The sequence below is a fragment of the Trachurus japonicus genome, chromosome 19 (genome assembly GCF_045865225.1).
Source record: "Trachurus japonicus isolate A0001 chromosome 19, Traja_1.0".
Classification (NCBI taxonomy): domain Eukaryota; kingdom Metazoa; phylum Chordata; class Actinopteri; order Carangiformes; family Carangidae; genus Trachurus; species Trachurus japonicus.
The window spans coordinates 1077823-1099833 of NC_140925.1; the positions used below are offsets into that span (position 1 = coordinate 1077823).

General features: G+C 42.2%; 2 protein-coding genes across 2 annotated transcripts in view; both read left to right on the forward strand.

Annotated features, from left to right (window-relative positions):
* The window catches only part of LOC146967085 (scavenger receptor cysteine-rich type 1 protein M130-like), a 40258-nt gene that overhangs the window by 392 nt on the left and 17855 nt on the right, over positions 1-22011 (forward strand). The window contains exons 2-4 of the mRNA XM_085762164.1: positions 559-840; positions 1886-2200; positions 9196-9477. Of these exons, the coding sequence (XP_085618290.1) occupies positions 559-840; positions 1886-2200; positions 9196-9477 (879 nt within the window). The remainder of the gene's footprint in view (positions 1-558; positions 841-1885; positions 2201-9195; positions 9478-22011) is intronic.
* On the forward strand, positions 10179-21772 carry LOC146967086 (uncharacterized). Its single transcript, XM_085762136.1, has 6 exons — positions 10179-10551; positions 10932-11050; positions 11795-11923; positions 16138-16169; positions 17049-17145; positions 21713-21772. The coding sequence occupies exons 1-6, from the start codon at positions 10179-10181 to the stop codon at positions 21770-21772; spliced, it is 810 nt and encodes a 269-aa protein (XP_085618262.1).

Below are 22011 nucleotides of genomic sequence, written 5' to 3' on the forward strand. Positions count from 1 at the left end.
CGCCTGCGGCTGCATCACCAGGCGGTCGCAGTGGCATTTGCCCACATTGCCCAATGGCCAGTCCGTCCCTGGTGGTGTCTGTGTCTCTGACACTGAAATAATTTCACTGTCCACTGGTCATCGACTGATGGTCCTTCACCTTCCTGGTCACAGATCTCTTTCTGTCTTGACATCAGTTTGAAATCTGCCTTGACAACCGCTGTCATCCTGGTGACTGGCTTTGTGAAGCCACAGAAGAGATCATGTTTCCCAATTAGCTCAGAGAGATGAAGGATCCTCTTGATGTCAGAGGCTGTGACTTAAAGTCTCAACTAATGCAAAATGTATATTATTGGCAACTTTCTTATTGTCATCCCACTCTGCCTCTTGCTGATCAGAATTGTTATCTGCCTAAAATAGTTTTTATATCAATGTCATTCTTCATGCTACCACAAGATGGACACAAAGTATTTAATCTTCACCTGCTCAGGTACAAGTGGAGCTACAGTTTGGATTTGCTTCATTTCTGTTTGAATCAAACTCACTTCTTTTACTCTTCACTCTCTTCTCTGTGTTCAGAGCCTGTCAGGTTGGTGGGAGGAGCCAGTCGCTGTGCAGGTGAACTGCAGGTGAAACGAGGAGAGTGGAGACCAGTGGACAGCCTCAACTGGAACCTGAAGGCAGCATCTGTAGCATGTAGAGATCTGGACTGTGGCTCTGCTGTTTCAACAAGAGGAAGAGAGGAGTCCTCAGAGAGGTCTGTGTGGTGGATCAAGACTGGCTGTGTTCTGTCTGGATCTACCCTGAGGGAGTGTTCATCATCAGATTCCTCTTCCTCCACCGTGGAGATCACCTGTTCAGGTAAATCCATCAGTGACATCATCATATATTATGGTGAGTTGTAACAAAGAACGTAAACGTAATAGAAAACCATGTGACCGTCTAAAATAATGAAAAGAGGAGAACATACCCCCCCCCCCCAGCCTGCCCGATGGAGTCAAACTCACACACTCAGTGCGTCGTCCGACAACAGTTCACAGTCAGTTACTGATTAAACACAACGCTTATGACACACACACTTCACTGCTGTCGACTCCACGCCATTAACTCTCAGCTCCTTCTCAGATCACTGCAACTCGTAAACTTCGGATGTAAACACATGAAGATTTACAAATGCTCACAAAGCACATGAGCTTACTTATTAGGGCCACAGGCAATCGCACCGGGCACTGGTCCCAACAGCTATGAAATAGCTGCAGGGACCGCTGGTGGTTTTGTGAATAGAACAACCATTGTTGTATATATTTATCTTATACGAGTCCTTTGATCCAGAAATGCGAGTGTCAGAAGAGCGACAGGCACAAACAGCGCACCTTTCATAAAAGACGCTCTATCTCCTTTTCTAGAAAAAAAGGAGGGATTTTGGTGAAACCCAGCCATGTTTAGCTTGACTTTTCTCAGGAACGGAGGCAGGTAGAAACAAACGGTTTGTGGCCACTTGAAGCATTAAGTTAAACCTTTCAATTGAGCCACAGTATGTGTTGGTGGCAATAATATAGAATACACTGAAAAATGGTCTAAATTGCCGGTACACTTGACTAAAACTTTGGAAAGGAGCGCGGCACTCAATGAGTTAACATAGAGACCACACTTCATATCATATTAATCCTCTGCTTAAGAGCAATACATAAAACCACCATCTTGTGTGTGACAGTGGTGGGTGACATACCCACCACTGTTGTTAGCTTTTGTTTTGATAAATCTTTTGAGGTGAAGAAATTACCATTATATACTTCTACTTAAAAGCCTTACTTTCATGAGTATGTGTATGCTGATGACTTTAAAGTTGATCTGACAGTAAATAAAGGTCAGGATCAAAGTTTAAATGTTGTGTCTCTCTCTGCAGACTCTGTCAGGCTGGTGAATGGGACCAGTCTGTGTTCAGGCAGACTGGAGGTCAAGTCCAACCAGTCTGACCAGTGGTGGTCCTCAGTGTGTGAAGATGACTTTGACCAGCAGGATGCAGAGGTGGTCTGTAGGGAGCTTGGCTGTGGGGCTCCTTCAGTCCTCCAGGGGGCGCTCTATGGAGCAGTGGAGGCTCCAATGTGGACCAAAGAGTTCCAGTGTGGAGGCAACGAGTCAGCTCTCCTGGACTGTAGAAGCTCAGGCTCAACTAGAACCAGCTGCTCACCTGGCAAAGCTGTTGGACTCACCTGCTCAGGTACAAAGCAAGGCAATTTTATTTGTATAGCCTGTTTTTACAAACAGTTTGTCTCTGTTTACATCACATCTTTTGAAACACAATTCCTGATTTACAGTTCCATTCAAATATCTCAACACGTGTTTTGCTGTTACCCAGTGTTGTTCTTTTGGTTCAGACAGGTATTGTGACAGTTTGCCTACAATCCAACTTAGATCTGGTCTCGTACATATCATGACATAAAGCAAACTGCCAACAACCTCACGATACTTCTTTTGGTCAACAGGTTGACCCTCATTGTCAAACTTCAGTTTGTTTTCACATGGAGTAAATCTAGGTTTACAGTTGATCATTTCAAACCTCTCCAAAATCTTTTGTAATATACCTTTTTTGACTCATTTTTATTTCACCTCCTCTTTGCACAAAATCAATACCCAAGAAATGTTTGAGTTCACCAAGGTCTTTTATTTTAAATTTTGCTCCCAACATTTCTTTTACATTTTTCACAGTTTGATTGTCATTAGCAGCAATGATAAAGTCATCAACCCAGATTAACAATATTACCCTCTCATTCGCAGTCTGTCTACTATCAACACAATGGTCAGCTGGGTTTTGACTGTAACCATTTTCACATAGAAAATCATGAAGCATTTTGTTCCAATTTCGTCCCGACTGCTTCAGACCATACAATGATCTATTAAGTTTACAGACTAGTTTCTCACTTGCCTTTGCCTTAACTTCAAAACCCTCTGGCTGCTCCATGTACACTTCACAATCAATAGGAGCATGCAGGTATGCAGTTTTAACATCCATCTGGTGCAGTTCTAAGCCATGCTGCACTGCAAGCTGCATCAGACTGCGCACAGATGTCATGCTAGCAGTTGGAGAAAAGGTTTCATTATAATCAATCCCTGCAACTTGACTATAACCCTTTGCTACATACCTGGCTTTGTATGTTTTTGTCTCATCCGGATTTTCTTTTACAGTATAAACCCATCTTCCCCCCACTGCATGTTTACCTTCTGGTAAAGTGGTTAGGGTAAATGTCTCATTTTCTTTCAGAGAATCCATTTCATCTTTCATAGCTTTAACCCACAAATGTGATTTTGGTGAGCTCATGGCTTCCTTCAGAGTTCGAGGTGCATCTGACATAACCCGTTAACAATAGTCAACAGTTAACCCTTGACCATCGTCATCATCATCATCATCATCATCATCAACAACAACATCACATTTTATCTTCCATTCATAATCATTATAGTACTTAGGTGGTCTCCTCTCCCTCTTTGGATATCGGGCATTTTTAACACTCTCACCCTCACCTGTAGTGGTGTCTGTGTCACAAATCTCAGCTTTAATTTCCTGTGTGATTGGTTTCACTACATAATTTTTTGGAAAAGTGGTTTCACCCCTCTCCCTATACAGGATGTATATACTCCTATCCTGGTCTGTCTGAGTCTGACACTCATTCACACATTTGCTGATAAACTTTACCAACCTGTTTTTGAGTACTCTCCCTGTTTCTGGGTAGAAGATTAGATATGCAGGACTATTCTTGTCGTAACCAACAAAGATCCCCCTTTCAGATTGTGAGTCAAGCTTCTTTTTGTTATATTTGTATGCATAACATACTGACCCAAAACATTTCATTCTTGACAGATCAGGCACTTTCCCTGTTAGCATGTAGTATGGAGTCTGTCCTGTTCGCTTGTTGTAACATCTATTGCGGACAGCTGCAGCAGTCTGAACTGCATGCGTATGTCCATGTTCTTTTGGCATATTACTCTCAATCAACATACATCTTGCCATTTCAAACAATGTTCTCCAGTTTCTCTCAGCTGTCCCATTTTGATGGGGAGAATAAGGGGCTGAGGTCTCATGTCTAATGGCATTTTTACTGATTAGTGACTGAAACTCCTTTGACGTAAACTCAGTGCCATTATCAGATCTAATACATTTGATTCTCCCATAAGGTGCAACATCAGCAATAAACTTTTCTGTAGCTCTGACTGTGTCACTCTTGGCTTTCAAAAAATACACAAAAATTGCACCTGAATAGTCGTCAGTGAATGCCAAAGAGTACCTGAACCCATATTTTGCTGCTGGTGCTATAGGGCCAGCCAAATCTGTATGTACAAGTGCAAGTGGTACAGTTGCTCTTTTATCTGGTTCTCTGTTCCTGCTCTGAGCAAATTTCCCTTGCACACAGACCTCACATTTCAGGTTCGACTTATCAGATTTACCTTTAATTTTCATCCCTTCTGTGACACTTTCCAACTTCAACACATCATCATAATTACAGTGTCCCAACATTTCGTGCCATGTTTGCAAATCATAGCATCCATGACATCCATCTTCTTCATTACTTTCATCTATAGGCTCAGCAGTGTTTAAATAATACAGCCTATCATACACTTGAATCCCAAATGTCATACCGTCTTTATGGATGAGCTCGTTCTGTCCCTCCTTGAAGATGACAGTCGCTCCTTGGGCGGTCGCTGCCTTGACAGAAAAAATGTCCTGGGGATATGATGGGACATAATGCCCCCCTCAACATCGTGTCCACTGCGCATCCTCTCCTGTCAATCAGACGAACCTTGGCCGCACCCCTCTTCAGTGCGACACCGCTGGTCCTCACACCATCCGCCAACTCCAGGATGTGCTTTTGCGACTTGAAGTTCTCATCAAAGTCCTTGAACTTTGTGATGTCTGTCACGATGTGGGATGTGGCCCCCGTGTCGACCATAAGCCCTCTCTTCTGTGGTCTGCTGACAGGTTCTCCATCCACCTGGTTCACCTTGAATGCAAACGTGTGGTCCTCCTCATCCACCGCCTGCTTGACCTTGTCTCTCCTCCTCCGTCTGCAGTTCACATCTTTGTGCGTGGAGCTCTTGCAAAAACGACACCATTGTCTCTGTCCACTGCACTGGCCCGCAGCAGGACACTCTATTGCTTTATGGCCCTTCTGGCCACAGCTGTAGCAGGTCAGTCTCACGTCCCCGCCAGATCTTCCTCTTACTCTCATGACACTGTCCTCCTCTGTGGACGCAGTCCTGAACTTTTCGGTGCTTTCATAGCTCCGCAACTTTGTCTTGAACTCAGCGAAGGTCAATTTCTCATCACTCTGGGCCACATGAATGGAAAATGGCTTAAACACATCTGGCAAGCCCTTTAATATCATTGCGATCAGCAGATCATCACTTAAAGTCTCTCCCGCATTCCTCAGTGCGGTAATTGCAGTCTCTGCCCGTATGATAACGCTCTCATTGACAGCCTTTTGGAGGGATGTAAGTTCAGTATACAGATTTATAACACGGGGCTTCCCCTTGCCAGCGTAGTGGTCCCTCAGTATCTGGAGCGCTCTCCTACCATCATCAGCCGCATCCCTCATCACAAGAGACAAACTCTTGTCGTCCAACAGCTGGATTAACTCAGCATACGCTTCTTCATTTTTCTCGGCATCTCCTTCTGCACCATCCTCCCCCTCATCTGGCTCATGGAGGATGGTTTTCTTTAGTCCGAGCAAACATAGTTGGCCTAGGAACTTAGTTTCCCATAACTCGTAGTTTTTCTCGTCTCCATCAAAACATAAACGATTCCATCGGCTTCCAATCTCTTTCCTGGGCCCATAACCTGTTGGCGCAGCCATCATAAAGAGCTGGAATACCGGGTACACATATTAAGAGATGACACAACTGAGTTCTTTGTTTGACTGGGGAGAACTGGCACAAAGGCAGGCCATCAGTCATTTATTAAGATTTGCTTCACCTGGTGCACTGGTGTCAGTATGAGGGCACATTCAAGAGCAGTAGCAGACATTTTGCTAGTTTAACAGTCTCAAGGGGCTTCACATAGCATCATAACAACATCCTCTGTCCTTAGACCCTCTCATTGACTGAGGAAAAACTCCATGGAAAACCCTTTTAACAGGGAAAAATCTGAGAAACCTCAGGGTGAGCAACAGAGGAGGGATCCCTCACCCAGGACGGACAGACGTGCAATAGATGTTGTTACAGACAAGAAAACAGTTTATAACTCAGAATGTGGTTAGCATGAAAATGTTAACAACAGCTGAAGATGGAAGCTTCTGGTAGGCAAGGGAGGCAGGGAGAGCAGGCCAGCTTAATGGGAGGACTGGGTGGCAGACTGGTCCATCGGAAGGGAGGGCAGGCCAGTTAAACAGCAGGGGAAAAGGGGGGGTGGGGGGGTGATGCAGGCGGCTGACAAGTGGCGACAGGTGGAGCTACAGTTTGGATTTGCTTCATTTCTGTTTGAATCAAACTCACTTCTTTTACTCTTCACTCTCTTCTCTGTGTTCAGAGCCTGTCAGGTTGGTGGGAGGAGCCAGTCGCTGTGCAGGTCAACTGCAGCTGAAATTAGGAGAGTGGAGACCAGTGGACAGCAGGTACTACGACTGGAACCTGAAGGCAGCATCTGTAGTCTGTAGAGAGCTGGACTGTGGCTCTGTTGTTTCATCAAGAAGAAGAAAGGAGTCCTCAAAGAGGTCTATGTGGTGGATCGACACTAACTGTTTTAAGTTTAGATCTACCCAGAGGGAGTGTTCATCATCATATTCCTCTTCCTCCACCGTGGAGATCACCTGTTCAGGTAAATCCATCAGTGACAGTCAGGTTTAGTGTCTTCCTTCCTTTGTTGTGGAGACAGAAATGTTCAGTAACTTGTTCCTTTAGTATTTAAGTGAGTGAAGGTGAAGGTCTGTTGGTGATACTCTCCATGGCGACCTGCTGAAGCTCCTCCCGTCTGTGCAGGAGGTTTAATCACCACCGTTTCCTCTTGACGATGACCATGCCATTAGCCCATAGCTCCTGTCTGCTAAAACACCAAACACCTCAACTGTGATGGAGTCCCAACTCACACACACTCAGAGCGTCATCTGACAACAATTCACAGTCTGTTACTGATAAAACACAACGCCTACGACACACACAGTCCACTGCTGTCGACTCCACGCCATTAACTCTCAGCTCCTTCTTCTTCCTCACGCTCAGCTCTACCCAGAAGAGTTCAAATCTAAAAGGTCATGAACTCCCGTAACATAACAACATCAGAATTACTTTTTAACTTCTTAAAAGCATTCAAAACCCATTTAAATTATATTCTGAAAGTCACACATTTTAAACAGAAATGATTTGTACATTTTAATATCTTATTTATCTTAAAGTATTATTTGTGTAAATTTAACTTCACCATAACAGCTGCTGCTTTATCTTGAACTTTATTCCCAGGAGATAAAACAATTAAATAAATACAACTGATAGTAATATGTTATCATTACTATTATTATACATTTATTTCCATCTTTCATGTTTATATTCCCTGCAATCTGTATCTTGAAGCAACACAACAAAAAAACATCCATGTCAGACGAGGAGGACTGTGTAGGTCAGCAGGCAGACGAAAGTTTGTGTCCTCAACTGATGATGTTAAAGTTGTTTCTGTGAAGATGTTGAAGACCTGTGAGAAAATCACAGCGATCAGAGACAGTCCTACTATAAATGCATTCAAAAAACAGCTTAAAGAATGGTTACTCAGTCCCTCCAGGAATTCGCGATGTTGCGATCGCAACAATTAACGCAAATTCAGCCAATCCCCGCGAATTTTTGCGATCTTGCAATTTTGTACAATCACCGCAACTTTTCCGCAAATTGGACCAATTGTCGGTGCTTTCCGCGAGTTACACAGCAGAGGGTGCGAGTCTGGACGGAGTGGTTGAAAGTGAGTCCACGGAGGAACAGCGTGGCTGGGCTGACGGCAAGAAACTTGATACAATGTGCACAAAGTGATAAGTAAAGGAACACAAGCTGAGTTGAACGTATTGAGTGTGTGAGTTGTCCTGGTTGACCACCCGAGGCTGTGTCAACCCCGCAGCACTCCGAGGGGGAATCCAGTGAGTGCGCCACTGCAGGGCCGGAGCGGAGCAGCCGGCGGGCCAGGTGCCCCTTCCCCCATCCTAAAGCCCTGGCCCTGGACTTGAGTAGCCACCCTCCCCTTTTTATTCAAAAACTGGACTGTTTTAATAAAACAGTTCTTTTACCACGATTTTTAAACAGACATTTTAATTAAAAGTAAAACAACTTTCAACTCTATATAATTTTCCTGTGCCTTTCTTAACAAGTGGAAAATTGCTGGTATAACATGACATCACATTAATTTGTGACATTTTAAAATTTTCAATTTTCCTTTGATTTTTAATTATTCAGAACAAAACTGCAACTTTTTTTTGCAACTTTCGCTGTCTCCCACAATTTAATCGCAACAAAAGGGCTTAAAACATCGCAACATTCACCGCAATTTTTTCAAAATGTGGCCGCAAATTCAGGCATTTTAGGCCGCAACAATCACAAAAAAAGCCCGCGAAATCCTGGAGGGACTGGTTACTGTCTCACCAAATCTGCACCCATGAATGAAATATTGATTAGCACTTTAATACAGTACTACTGTAGCCCTTATTTTTTCCCGTATCTTATTACCATTACATACTTCTACTTAAAAGCCCTACTTTCATGAGTATTTGTATGCTGATGACTTTAAAGTTGATATGACAGTAAATAAAGGTCAGGATCAAAGTTTAAATGTTGTGTCTCTCTCTGCAGACTCTGTCAGGCTGGTGAATGGGCCCAGTCTGTGTTCAGGCAGACTGGAGGTCAAGTCCAACCAGTCTGACCAGTGGTGGTCCTCAGTGTGTGAAGATGACTTTGACCAGCAGGATGCAGAGGTGGTCTGTAGGGAGCTTGGCTGTGGGGCTCCTTCAGTCCTCCAGGGGGCGCTCTATGGAGCAGTGGAGGCTCCAATGTGGACCAAAGAGTTCCAGTGTGGAGGCAACGAGTCTGCTCTCCTGGACTGTAGAAGCTCAGGCTCAACTAGAACCAGCTGCTCACCTGGCAAAGCTGTTGGACTCACCTGCTCAGACACAGGTGGAGCTAGTTTGGATTTGCTTCATTTCTGTTTCAATCAAACTCACTTCTTTGACTCTTCACTCTCTTCTCTGCGTTCAGAGTCTGTCAGGTTGGTGGGAGGAGCCAGTCGCTGTGCAGGTGAACTGCAGCTGAAACTAAGAGAGTGGAGACCAGTGGACGACTTCTACTGGAACCTGAAGAAAGCATCTGTAGCCTGTAGAGATCTGGACTGTGGCTCTGCTGTTTCAACAAGAAGAAGAAAGGAGTCCTCAGAGAGGTTTGTGTGGTGGATCAACACTGACTGTGTTCAGTCTGGATTTACCCTGAGGGAGTGTTCATCATCACGTTCCTCTTCCTTCACCGTGGAGATCACCTGTTCAGGTAAGTCCATCAGTGAGTACTATTTACATTCATCTACAGTGACAGTCACTCGTCTCCACTGAACTAAAGATGTAGAACAACATTATCATAAATGTGTCCATCCTTTAAGTTTGATGGTGGATGGCAGGTGATGCAGTGATGCTGTCACTGACTGCAGCATCACTGGATTGAACAGACACATGAACTCACCACCAGAAACATCATATTACTTTACTATTGTGCTTTTCATGTCTGACAATAAATCATAATCATCAGTGAACCACGATGCTCTTTGGATCTTTTCTGGCTGTGCGTCTGACACGCTATTCACTCCAAAGGATGAATGGGACATGGGAGCCAGGAGAAACCCATTCTGAGGATTATTTACCACAACAGCCAGATACGTTGGCTGCAGCTTCAACCAACCTGCTGTGGTTCACTGACAAACCCAGCAGCTGCCACAGTCCTCACTCACAGCTCCTTTAATAACAACTACACCGGAAGTTCAGACAGTTTGATGCCTCTTGATTCCCCACAGAAAGGAGCTGTCGTTTACTGACGCTTTATAGATAAAATACAGAATAAATAAGAGCAATCTTGTCTTGTTATCTCTCCAGTGAACATCTGGATCAGAGTCCTTTTAGAAACTGACTGTTAACTTTCAGCCAATCATCTCTCTGTTCACAGACCTGCTGGTCCAGCCAATCATATCTGTGTCCTCCATGTACGGGGTCTCCCAGGCCCAGCAGCAGGGTTATTCAGGTGTGTTGATGGGCTCCAACTTCACCATCAGCTGCTCCATCCAGCCACAGTACCCAGGAGGCTTCTTCCAGCTCACCTTCACCTCCTCCACCACAACGGACAACTACACCCAGCCAGCTGTCAATCACTCCGCCTCCTTCCTGTTTCCTGCTGCAGAGCCCGCCCACCAAGGAAACTACAGCTGTGTTTATCACCTCTACGTTTTCTCTCATAACTTCTCCTCTGAGAGCCGTCGACTGTCCCTCACCGTCTCAGGTGAGTTGAAGCACATTTCACCTGTCTGTGCTCAGGGGCCCATTGTCTCTTCATCCGTCCATGTTGCTGTAGTGAAAAGTCCACGACAGGAGAGGATCCAGTGAAGGTACATGAGCACCATGATGGTGAGAAACTGGGTTTTACATGATGAGTCAGACGTCAGCAGGATGACTCAGCTTCACCAGGATCATGTTTGGTAAACTGCCTGTAAAGACGGTGATTAACACTCACCTGAGACATTTCAACCAGACACAGGCTGGAAGGAGACAAGAAGCTTCAGTTCTTCCTTTCAGACTAACTCTGTCCACCTGTTGTGTCTGTCCAACATCGTCAGAGCACAGAGACGATCAGACGACCTCATTCTCTAAGAACTGACTCAAACATGTTGAGGTTTGTTTAATGAAGCTGTTGTACTCATGTCATGTGATCTAACGTGATGACTGAATGTGTCTCATCAGATCCACCAGATCCAACAGGTCGTATCATCAGACTGGTCGTCCTGCCACTCGGTCTGCTGCTGCTGCTGATCGCTGTCATCTGTCTCAGCCTTAAAGGAGCTGGATGTAAGAAATGTATGGTAAGTAATCATAAAATCACTCAATATGTCGGGAATCATGTTAATTTGAAATACTGATCTAACTGACAACATTAGTACAGCAGGAATATTCACATTTAAAAACACAAATCACTGCACATGAACATGCACTAAGGCTCCTGTAGATGCAGAGTAACAGTGTGTTGAGTTGACGTGAACTCTGCTCGTAGTTACTGTGAGTCAGCAATGAAAGTAAAAACCTAGATATGTTTTCATCTTCATGACTTGGCGCTCTTGTTCCCTGTTTTGTAAGTTTGTTTTATCTACTTCGTATTTCAACGATTTTAATTGTTATCTCTTCACCTGTTCTTACCTGGTCAGGGACTACAGGTGGAAATGAGCAAATGTTGCTATAACCTTTTAAATAAATAAATTCCGATCCTGTCCTATGATAACAGATGTAGATGTTTCTCACTGCAGGTAGTAACTAATGCAGTCTAACATATTAGCTATAGAGAGGCATGTTCATCTTTACTGTAGAGACTGTAGAGACCGTCTGAGTGAATCTCGGGGTACCATAGCCACAAAGCTGGAGCAGGGCAGAGGTTAGTGTGTGGATATCTGGAAACAACACGTTGCAGCAACAGTTTTGGCCACAGTCTTACGTACAGCTCCTTTAAGGTACCAGACTCACCTTTGTTGACCTGAGCTCTGTCTGACATGAAGCTCTCAGCTCCTGTATGTTGAACTGAAGTCTCGTGTCTGTGTGCTGCCACATCTCTCCAGGCCACCAGGGGGCAGAGTCCAGTCCAACAGGAGGCCATAGAGCTGCAGTCTTTCAACCTGGGTGTTTCCACAGCTGACGGAGGGCCAGCTGAAGAAGAAGGAGTCCAGGCTGCTGCAGAGGAGGAACTTGTCTGACATCCAGACTCGTCAGCTGCCACACACCTGTCCATCAGCTCAGACAACGATCCAGCATCGTCCCTCAGATGTTCCCTTTAGAGTTTCACTGAGATCCTGCATCGTCCCTCAGATGTTCCCTTTAGAGTTTCACTGAGATCCAGCATCGTCCCTCAGATGTTCCCTTTAGAGTTTCACTGAGATCCAGCATAGTCCCTCAGATGTTCCCTTTAGAGTTTCACTGAGATCCAGCAGGAGGAAATCCTCTGTGGTTTCATCTCTCCTCTCAGTCTCATGTGATCAACAGGTATATGCAGCACAGAATCTCTTGGTGAAACAACACTGACTTATTGGTTTAGAGACTGAAAGTACAGTGATGATGCTTTCAAAGGCAAAGTTATGAATCATTTTTTCCTTCATCATTTAATCTCAGCCAAAGATGAGTGAAGAGCAAACACCTGGATTTTGGACCATCATCTTCAGGACTGTTGGGACTTTGTGAATCTGAAGCAGAGCAGAGAGGAAATCTGTGTGAACCGTCTGTCACACACAAGTTCACCTGATAGTCTACTTGCCAACAATGAGTACCCGGAAATGTTGAGTACCCCAAAGTTTTATGTTAGAAATATATAGTATGGGTCCCCAGTATTCAGAAACTGCCGGATGCTAACTTATATATATTGGGCAATTAGCATAACAGACATAATTAGCATAAATTAGCATAATTGCCTATATAGGCAATATTTCAACAAAATTGACTTGGCTGATCTGGGCAATATTGGAGTGGTTTTAGGGGTTATTGATGATGCTGAATCCATTTCTGACATTTTCAAAATTCAAAATGGCTGTCTAAACCGGAAGTGACCGGTTTGAAATCCATCAAAATCGGCCCACTAGCGGTTAAAATCTGGTCACTTCTGGTTTTGACAGCCATTTTGAATTTTGAAAATGTCAGAAATGGATTCAGCATCACCAATAACCCCTAAAACCACTCCAATATTGCCCAGATCAGCCAAGTCAATTTTGTTGAAATATTGCCCATATAGGCAATTATGCTAATTTATGCTAATTGTGTCTGTTATGCTAATTGCCCAATATATATAAGTTAGCATCCGGCAGTTTCTGAATACTGGGGACCCATACTATATATTTCTAACATAAAACTTTGGGGTACTCAATATTTCTGGGTTCACAATGGGGCCCTATGGGCTGGCAAGTAGACTATGATGATTCCTGACTATATGTAAATAGTTGTATTTAGCCATTACTAACAGCTGCCCAGTTGCTTCATGCTTCTCTATCTAAAAATATACGTATATAAAGATATAAACATACAACACAATAATGAATGTGGAAGTCGACCGCCCACCTCTCCAGTACATTTCCTATGATGCCCTCCATAGTCTCTCCTCTAAAGCTTGTTATTACTCAATAAAGTAATAAGGAGTAGACGGTCGCGCACATCCAGTTCAATAGGTGCTGGCCTCAAAAATGTGGACATGAAAAGCGAAAAAAGGAGACCGCACACAATAAAGTAATAAAACATATCAACTCATGTCTTCATAGTATAAGAATTCTCTCATAATAAAAGTCTGAATTGTAAACAGCAGATCTAATTACAATATATAAATGTATAAATATCCTATTGGATCTTAGTAAATGGGTGATTAATCGTTATTTGATGTATACGAGAGCAGGGAGAGGGGATTGAGGTTTTACACCACTCATTTATGGAGAAAAAACATTTACAATATCATGTTTAATTTTTACCTAAGACGTGAAAACATAACAGCAATATTGTCTTTAATATATGACCACAACAACCATTAAACACTGTCCAGACTGATAAATCATTAATATCTATGATCATTAATATTAGTCAGTTTACTGTATCTGTGTCACGAAGGTAACGACAACTAACGCTCACTAACGCCCGCGCTCGCAAATTTGCTAAATATGACTGATAGCTGTGCACATATTATTTATTAATGAAGCATAAGAAAATATAATAGCTCACCTACCTCTACTGACAACTCTTATCCATCCACACGTTCACAGCGCGAGGTAGAGGTACGGTCGACCGCGCTCACTCAGGAGACAGGAAGTGAAGCTGTACCATTTCATACCATTGGTGCAGCTTGTAAAGAACCATCTTGTCATAGTTTCCCTAAAAACTATGACAAGGTTTCCTTAAAACCACCGTCTCAACAATGGATCTGAAATCCATTTCAATAGATACAGGTCATATATGTGTAAGAGAGTTGATTTGTGCTTGTTAAATTATGGCAAAACAGGTGCAACGCCGCCATCTATTGGCACAGTGGGTGGCGTGGGAACTGAACAGAGGATCTCAATGTGGTGAGATGTACTGCATGGTCTGGGATAATTATTGATTTTTCTGAATGAGGGTTCTCATTGTGATTTACTCTAACTGGGTTGAGCACTTACCGCCATTTGTCGTCCGCAAATTAATGTTGAGAGACTTGTTAACGAAGCTAACCTTCCTAAAATGTTTATTCTCGTTTCATGTGTTGTGACCTTCCCATGATCTGCTGTGTTGTCTGCTGTGTAGCAGGTTTATTGTACATTTTTATAATATTTGTCATGGCGTTTTGATTGCATATTTTGCCTGTGTGATCTGATTTCTTTTTATCTGTTCAGTGAATTGACTGACATTAGTTTATCCATCTCTGAATTTAGTGTAAATGCTGTCAGTTAGCCACATGTAAACTATTATTATAGGCTACTTACCTCATGGTAAATGTTGAATGTGTTCTTAAAAGCAATTTCATGTCCTATAATGGATTATGTGGGCGGGGGTTTATATTTTGTAAAATAACAATATTCACTGTACGATCACACTTGGATTTAATTTTTTGTTTCTATTTTATATGAACAGATTTGGGTGTTTTATTGTTTATTGAGCTACACAGAGAAAAGATGATCTCACTGTGATCGTCCTCAGACTGATGCTAACTTTTCCATTGCCATTGCTGTGTTTTATGCTGTGTTGCAGGTAATATGTTGTGCATTTTTATGTTACTTTTCTTGACATTTTTATTGCATATTTTACCTGGGTGAGATGATTTCTTTTTACCTGTTCATTTAAATGGCTCATATTAATGTAAATGCTGTCAATTAGCCACATGTGAACTATTTTTACACTTACCTTATGGTAAATATGTGTTCTTAAAAGCAATTTCATGTCATGTCATGTAGTGTGTGTGTGGGAGGGGAGGGGCGGGGCGTTACTTATGTCTTGTACAATAACAATATATACGGAGGGAGTGATTTTTGTTACTATTTTATATGAACAGATTAAGGTGTTTTATTGTTTAGTGAGCTACACAGAGAAAAGAGGATCTCACTGTGATCGTCCTGAGACTGATGCTAACTTTTCCATTGCCATTGCTGTGTTTTATGTTGTGTTGCAGGTAATATGTTGTACATTTTTATATTACTTTTCATTACGTTTTTATTACATAGATGATTTCTTTTCCTCTGTTCAGTTAAATGGCTCACATTAGTTTATCTATCTCAGAATTGAATGTAAATGCTGTCAATTAGCCACATGTTATCTATTTTTACACTTACCTCATGGTAAATATGTGTTCTTAAAAGCAATTTAGTCATATCATGGAGTGTGTGTGTGGGAGGGGAGGGGCGGGGGGCGTTACTTAGGAGTGATTTTTGTTACTATTTTATGAACAGAGACTGATGCTAACTTTTCCATTGCCATTGCTGTGTTTTATGTTGTGTAATAAAAATCCCATAATCCACCTGGCTGTGTTCTGTGATCTGTAGAGGCAACAGTAGTGTGGAGCTACATTTCACAGATAGCTGTGATATTATATGGAAATAAAAGTATAACATTTGAAAGTATTTACAATTTGGTGTATTTTGGTCCCCAAATATCACATTAAAAGACATTTAGAATAATTCACACTGCAGCCAAACTGTCAAAATAGGTCAAATATGACCTGACCAGTAGTAAATAATATTGTATAATATTAATAGCTTTGACAAACATGTAATGGTAGCCTATTAAAAACTAGCTGACGTTAGCTAGTTCTACTGTAGCCTCCTGCTCCTTTGACTCCATTTTTCATGTGAAACCAGGAATCACACACTGCTCATCACTGTTGTCTACGACACTGACAGTTTCACTAGTTGATGAGTTGCTGTACAGACCTGTGTCTCTTACCTTGTGGTGTTTTCTATAACTTCTCCTCCTGCTCCTCCTCCTCCTGGGCCTCACACTGGTGTGAAGTGTGACAGATGTGCTTTGGCTCTTCCAGATGTGCAGCAGCTGTGTCTGGACTGGTCAGCGCTGTGTGTCACCAGCTCTAAAAATAATCACATTTTGCAATGTTTTTAGTAATATAACGTTGTATAAATGAGGCTGTGAATGATATATCAACAATCCCCTCTGTAAAAACCTTCAGAATATAGAAAGGGATCAAAGTGGAAGGTTTGGTGTCTGTAAGTGCTGCTGAAGTGGAGATTTCTAGCTCAGAGTCTAAGGAAAAACTCTATCTGAGAAAACGACCTTTAAAGATTTGTATTGTAAAATTCCATAGATTGTTATTGTCAGTGGTACTTTTATGATTTGTTGCTGATGCAAAGGAAATTACGATTTTTTGTCACACAGGAGTTTGAACTTTTGGTGAATTTAGGAGAAATCTACAGATGAAAGAGGCCAAAATAAAGTAAAATAACCACCTTAATGTGGATCTTCTACCATTTCTCTCCACGTTTCTAAAAGAAGACACACCAAGAGGCAAAATAGCTCAAAATCCCCAAATTGACCAGTGCATGAAAAAACAATGTTTTGCCTGTTAGTGTCTGGCTTTAAGCAGTTAATGGTATTTTAGAAATCCCAGTTCTTCCTACAGGAGTGGTGGTCCCTTATAACACCAACAGATTTCTACATGGTGGATGTTCTGTCTCATATAAATCTGACGTCTGAAAACAATATTCATCGTGTAATTTATCTAAGTTGTAGATGTAGCTAGCTAGCTTACCTCCCGGCCGCTGTTTCTTTGTGTGTCAACAGTTCTTCCCGCCATTACTGATGCGTCCAAAACGTCCCAAAGCGCAGCCCCGGCGTTGCCTGGCAACCATGACCGCACGTCACTGGTTTAAAAAAAAGAAGAAGAAAAAAACTAGTAGTATTTTTGACCCGGAACAGCCAGAAACCACCACCACTACCTGAAACTAGATCACTGCAAAAGAGAGTAAGGACAGCATTGGTCCAATGGCAGCGCCTCCTGGTGGAGGAATATGGGTTTTGCAAACGTTTCCCAAGAACTGACATCTCTGCATTGTTGGTGAATGAGCAAGTGTGGTGTTTTCAATAATTTAAGGACATTTATAGATCACCCACGTTAATAGCATCATTGAGGATCCTTTACAGATCTTTTTTTGTTTGTTTGTTTGTGATCAAATGTTTATTTAACAAGAATACAAGTTACAACCAAGAAACATGACTCATTAATTGACAATAGAGACAGTACAAAATTCCTTTACAGATAAATATTAACACATAGGCAACAAAAAAAAAAAGTCTACATTAAAGCAGAAGTAAGCTGAATGTTTGTGTTAATATAAGTTGTATCTTCCAACAGCAATCACTTCAGTGTTTGGTCTGAAACATGGGTCTGTCAGTCACTCTGCTCTGCTGTAAGATACTGAACTGTGCAGCAGGGGGCGCTGTGCTGTGTGTGCATTTGGGGACTGATGCTCCAGCTCGTGTTTCTCAGTTCTTCTTCCTATTTCTCAGTATTAGCTACTCTGTTTTTTTTTTATTATTTCCTGTTTACTGTGGGTGAAGCTTCTTTACTGTCGTGACCTCTTCCCCTCAGTTCATCCTCTCTTTTTTCTTTTTCTACTTCATGGTAAATGTGTTCACTCATATCTATGTGTGCTGCACTTTGCTTTGTCCTTGTGGTGGAATGAAGAGGTTATGTGAAAATAATGAGAATTTACCTTAAGGGACAATAAAAGTCTAAAGTCTTATTTTATGTTGTTTACTTTTTCATTGAACAAAGACAATGTACAGAACACAAACCGTGACTTAAATTACATGGGTAAAACAGGCAAATATATCATATACTGTATATATTTCAGGCATTTTTGAATGACAAAGGACAAGGACACATAAATAGTACTAACAGACTCTCTCTCTGACACTAGGCGAGGCAAAGCAGCTTTATTTATACAGCAGATTTCTTACCAAGGGGCAGCTCAGTGTGCTTTATATAAAAACAAAACATTTAACAGTAAGAGTTGGGAACGAAAGGGGGAGAAAAAAAACAAGCAAACATAAAAACACACAATATAAAATTTTTAAATTAAACCCAAAATAGTAAAAAAGACAAACTAGTTACACTAGTTTATGTGTTACAACTGACCCATGTTACAGCCATCGGTCTCCCCTAATAAACGAATAGATATTAGTGGATGTTGTCGTCCTTTTTCTTCTCTCTGGGTCGACCATGCTCTGAGCTTTGGGACTACAGTTCCCATGATGCTTAGAGAGATTTAAGTGAGTGGCATGTTGCCTCTGAGTCAGTGTGTTAGCCACAGTGAACCTGGATTATAAAACCCTGCACACAGAGTTACACATGCCCCCCCCCCCACCCCCCCGTGAAAGCAGTTGAAACTGATCTTATCGTTTAAGGGGCCACAATATTGCAACATCAACTAATAAGAAGGAAAAAACATTTCCGTGGAAAGTCCTTTCAGCAGCAGGTGTTATCAGGTCGGTCTCAGTGACAGAAACCACAGAGATCTGACGTCAGTCGCTCAGCAACAGGCAGCAGCTCAACCTCTGAGAGGAGGGGGGGGGGGGGGGGGCATGTATGTGTTTTATTACTGTTGTTTCAATGTCACTACTATTCATGTAGAGTTAAAATAAAAGTATTTGAGGATCAAACCTGAGGTCAGGGCTGGTGTTTAACCAACATGGACCCTTAGCGTCTGGGCATCGTAACAACACACACCTGCTGTTTTAGTCGATCGGGTGAAAGTGGTTTCTCCACCTGCAGAGACCAGCGATCAGCCCCAGACTTTGGCTCAGCAACAGGTAGATCCATGTGTCCCTGTGGTCCACCAGGACCATGTCTTCTTCTTGGCTGATTTGTCCGACCAGAGAAGGGACAAAGAAACTCCAACAGCACCTCTCCCAGCAGCAGGTTGTGTGGCAGTCTCTCTGGGGTTTTAAGTAGATGAAAACAGACTTCAGTCCATTTACATCTGGATTTCTTTGAGTTAAAATCCTCATACAAAGGTCAGATCTGTGACTCTATGCAGCAGGTGAACTATATATACATTGAGTTGAGATGGTGTCATGATAAAGCAGCAGATGTGTTTCTGTGAAACTGTCATTCAGGAAATAACAAGTCATGCCATGTTAAATAGGATGTACACAGCACACGTAGATGAAGAGATAAAACCTGAGGTTAACAGAGGAGCAGAGGACGAGTCCAGCAGTGAGAGAGGAGACAGAGATGAAGACAGACGTCTACATGGACATGGATCACCTGCTGCTGCTGCTGCTGTGGAGCTCAGGTAGGACTGAGGGACATGGATGGAGGAATTACTGTTACTTTATTATTTGCAAATGCTTATCTTAAAGTCTGTGTGTGTGTAATTAGATTTGAAAATGTGTCAAACAATCTGTAAATGTGTACTGACATTTGTGAGTGTGTGTACATGAATCTGCAAAAGTGTATTCAGAATGTCTGTGTGTGTGTGTGTGTGTGTGTGTGTGTGTGTGTGTGTGTGTGTGTGTGTAAAAGTGAATGTTTTAGCAGTAACGTAGTTGTCAGAGATATTATTGCTGAGGTTTGTTAGAGTTAGGGTAGGTACGAAGGAGTATTAGGGTCAGCCAAAAAAAAAAAAAAAAATCCGGCGCAAGAAAAAAAAAAAAGCCAGGCAAAAAAAAACAAACAAACTGCAGGCTTGACCACGTACCACAACAAAGCGACAAGCGACTGACTGCTCCATGACAGCAGCAGAGTGACAGACAGGCTCTTGTAGTAGTATTAAATACTACAAATACTACAGGAGAGGAGGAGGAGATAGGCCTATATCCTGTATAGTATTTGTATTAGTAAATACTACAGGAGGAGGCAGAGACCTGGATCGCGGTGGTCTAGTCACGGAGGTGTCTCCAGTCACGTTTAGTCACGTTAGCTCATATAACGTCTCTATGTAACTTATAAATGATTGTGTGTGTGTGTGTTTGTTTTTTTGGGGGGGGTGCAGCCATACTGTAGATATGGGGGACAGCAATAAAGAACATGCATTGCTGATTGCTGTACGTTAGCAGCAGGGGTTGGACACGGAAGTGATTCGTGTGCCGATTCTGAAGTCGGCCTACTGTACCACTTCAGTTTTCTTGTTTTCATTGTCATACTCCGACATTGAGTCAAAGTTAATCAGCTTTATTGTTCACTTTTATGGCGCTGCAGAGTTTGGCAGCCTGTCTGTCACTCTGCTGCTGTCATTGAGCCGACAGTCGCTTGTCGCTTTGTTGTGGTACGTGGTCAAGCCTCTGCAGTTTTTTTTTTTTTCTTGTGCCGTTTTTTTTTTTTTTGCTTACTTTTTTTCCCTTGCACTGGATTTTTTTTTTTTTTTTTGGCTGGCCCTAATACTCCTTCGTAGGGTAGGTGCTAATACACAGAGCATCAAACAGTGAGCTGAATGTCTGGGCAGGTAACGTTACTGTTTACATGAAGCAGCGTGGAGCTGATGGTACTCAGCTGTCAGGCTGAACAAATGATGTGTTGGGGATAGGGCCGGGACTCGATTAAAAAAATTAATCGAATTAATTAGAGGCTTTGTAATTAATTAATCGCAATTAATCGCATTTTAATCGCATACAAATATTTGACCTGAGAACAGTGAGAAGCGTTTTTTCACATGGATTTTAGTATACCATTGAATGACTGAATACATAAGCTTAAGCATTCAAGGTGGTACTAAACCAAGACCAACAGACTAGGGATGCAAATTATATCAATATGTATCAAATATCGATTAATTCATTAATCGATATTTGATACATACAGATTAAATGGTCTTTCCACTACACTATGATGATTACTGTAGTATTTAACTAGGCTACTTAAATCACAGTAGCATAAACTGATTTGTTGAACTCAGCCTGATGTAAACATTAATAAAACTCAGTAACCAATCACACAGCAGCTCCATGTTGTCCCTGTGTGATGTTCAGGGACAGGTCAGGACAGTCTGAAGACAGAGCTCTGAGGGTGAAGTCCTGTCATAATGAGATGAGCTGCACCTGTGACAGTGACAGGTCATAGATATAGCGCTGCAGCTGAGCAGTTAGCGCTATATAGCTCATTTAGCGTGCGCCCGTGTCTGTGTATCTGTGTGCAGGCAGAGATCAGAGATGGTGTTTTAAATAACCATGCTAGCGTTTCACCAGCTCTCATCTCTGCCAGTCAGCCTCTCAAACTGCCGCCTCTCTCGCGTGCGGGCGCACCGCACGTAGACACACGTGAGAAAAAAAATAAAAAAATAAAAAATATATATATATATATATATATATTTTTTTTTTTTTGAATAAGTGCGATTAAATGCGTTAATGTTTTTAACGCGTTAATTTTTGTGTAATTAATTAATCGTAATTAATGCGTTTAAGTCCCGGCCCTAGTTGGGGATTCATTTAATTGTTCCTGACCTGTATGATGGTGCGACTGTTTCTGCTTCTTAGTGACGTCGCTGTCTTCACAGATCTCACTGATGTTTCCTTTCTGGTTTTCTCCTCAGGACTCTGGGCTGAAGGAAGCCACAGCTCCACAGGTAAACAGAGAGGATGAGGACACATGAAGGTGCTGGTGGATGGATGAGTGTCTATGTCTCAACACTGAAATAATTTCACTGTCCCCATTGGTCATCAGCTGATGGTCCTTCACCTTCCTGGTCACAGATCCTCTGGTTTACATTTAAAATGAGTTTACAGAGTGAAAAAGTAAAAAAGTAGAATTATTGCAATGAGGATAGTTTACAAGGTTACTGAAGGTCTTGTTATAGAGTGAATTTGAGAGTAGGAAGAGGAACAACCACTA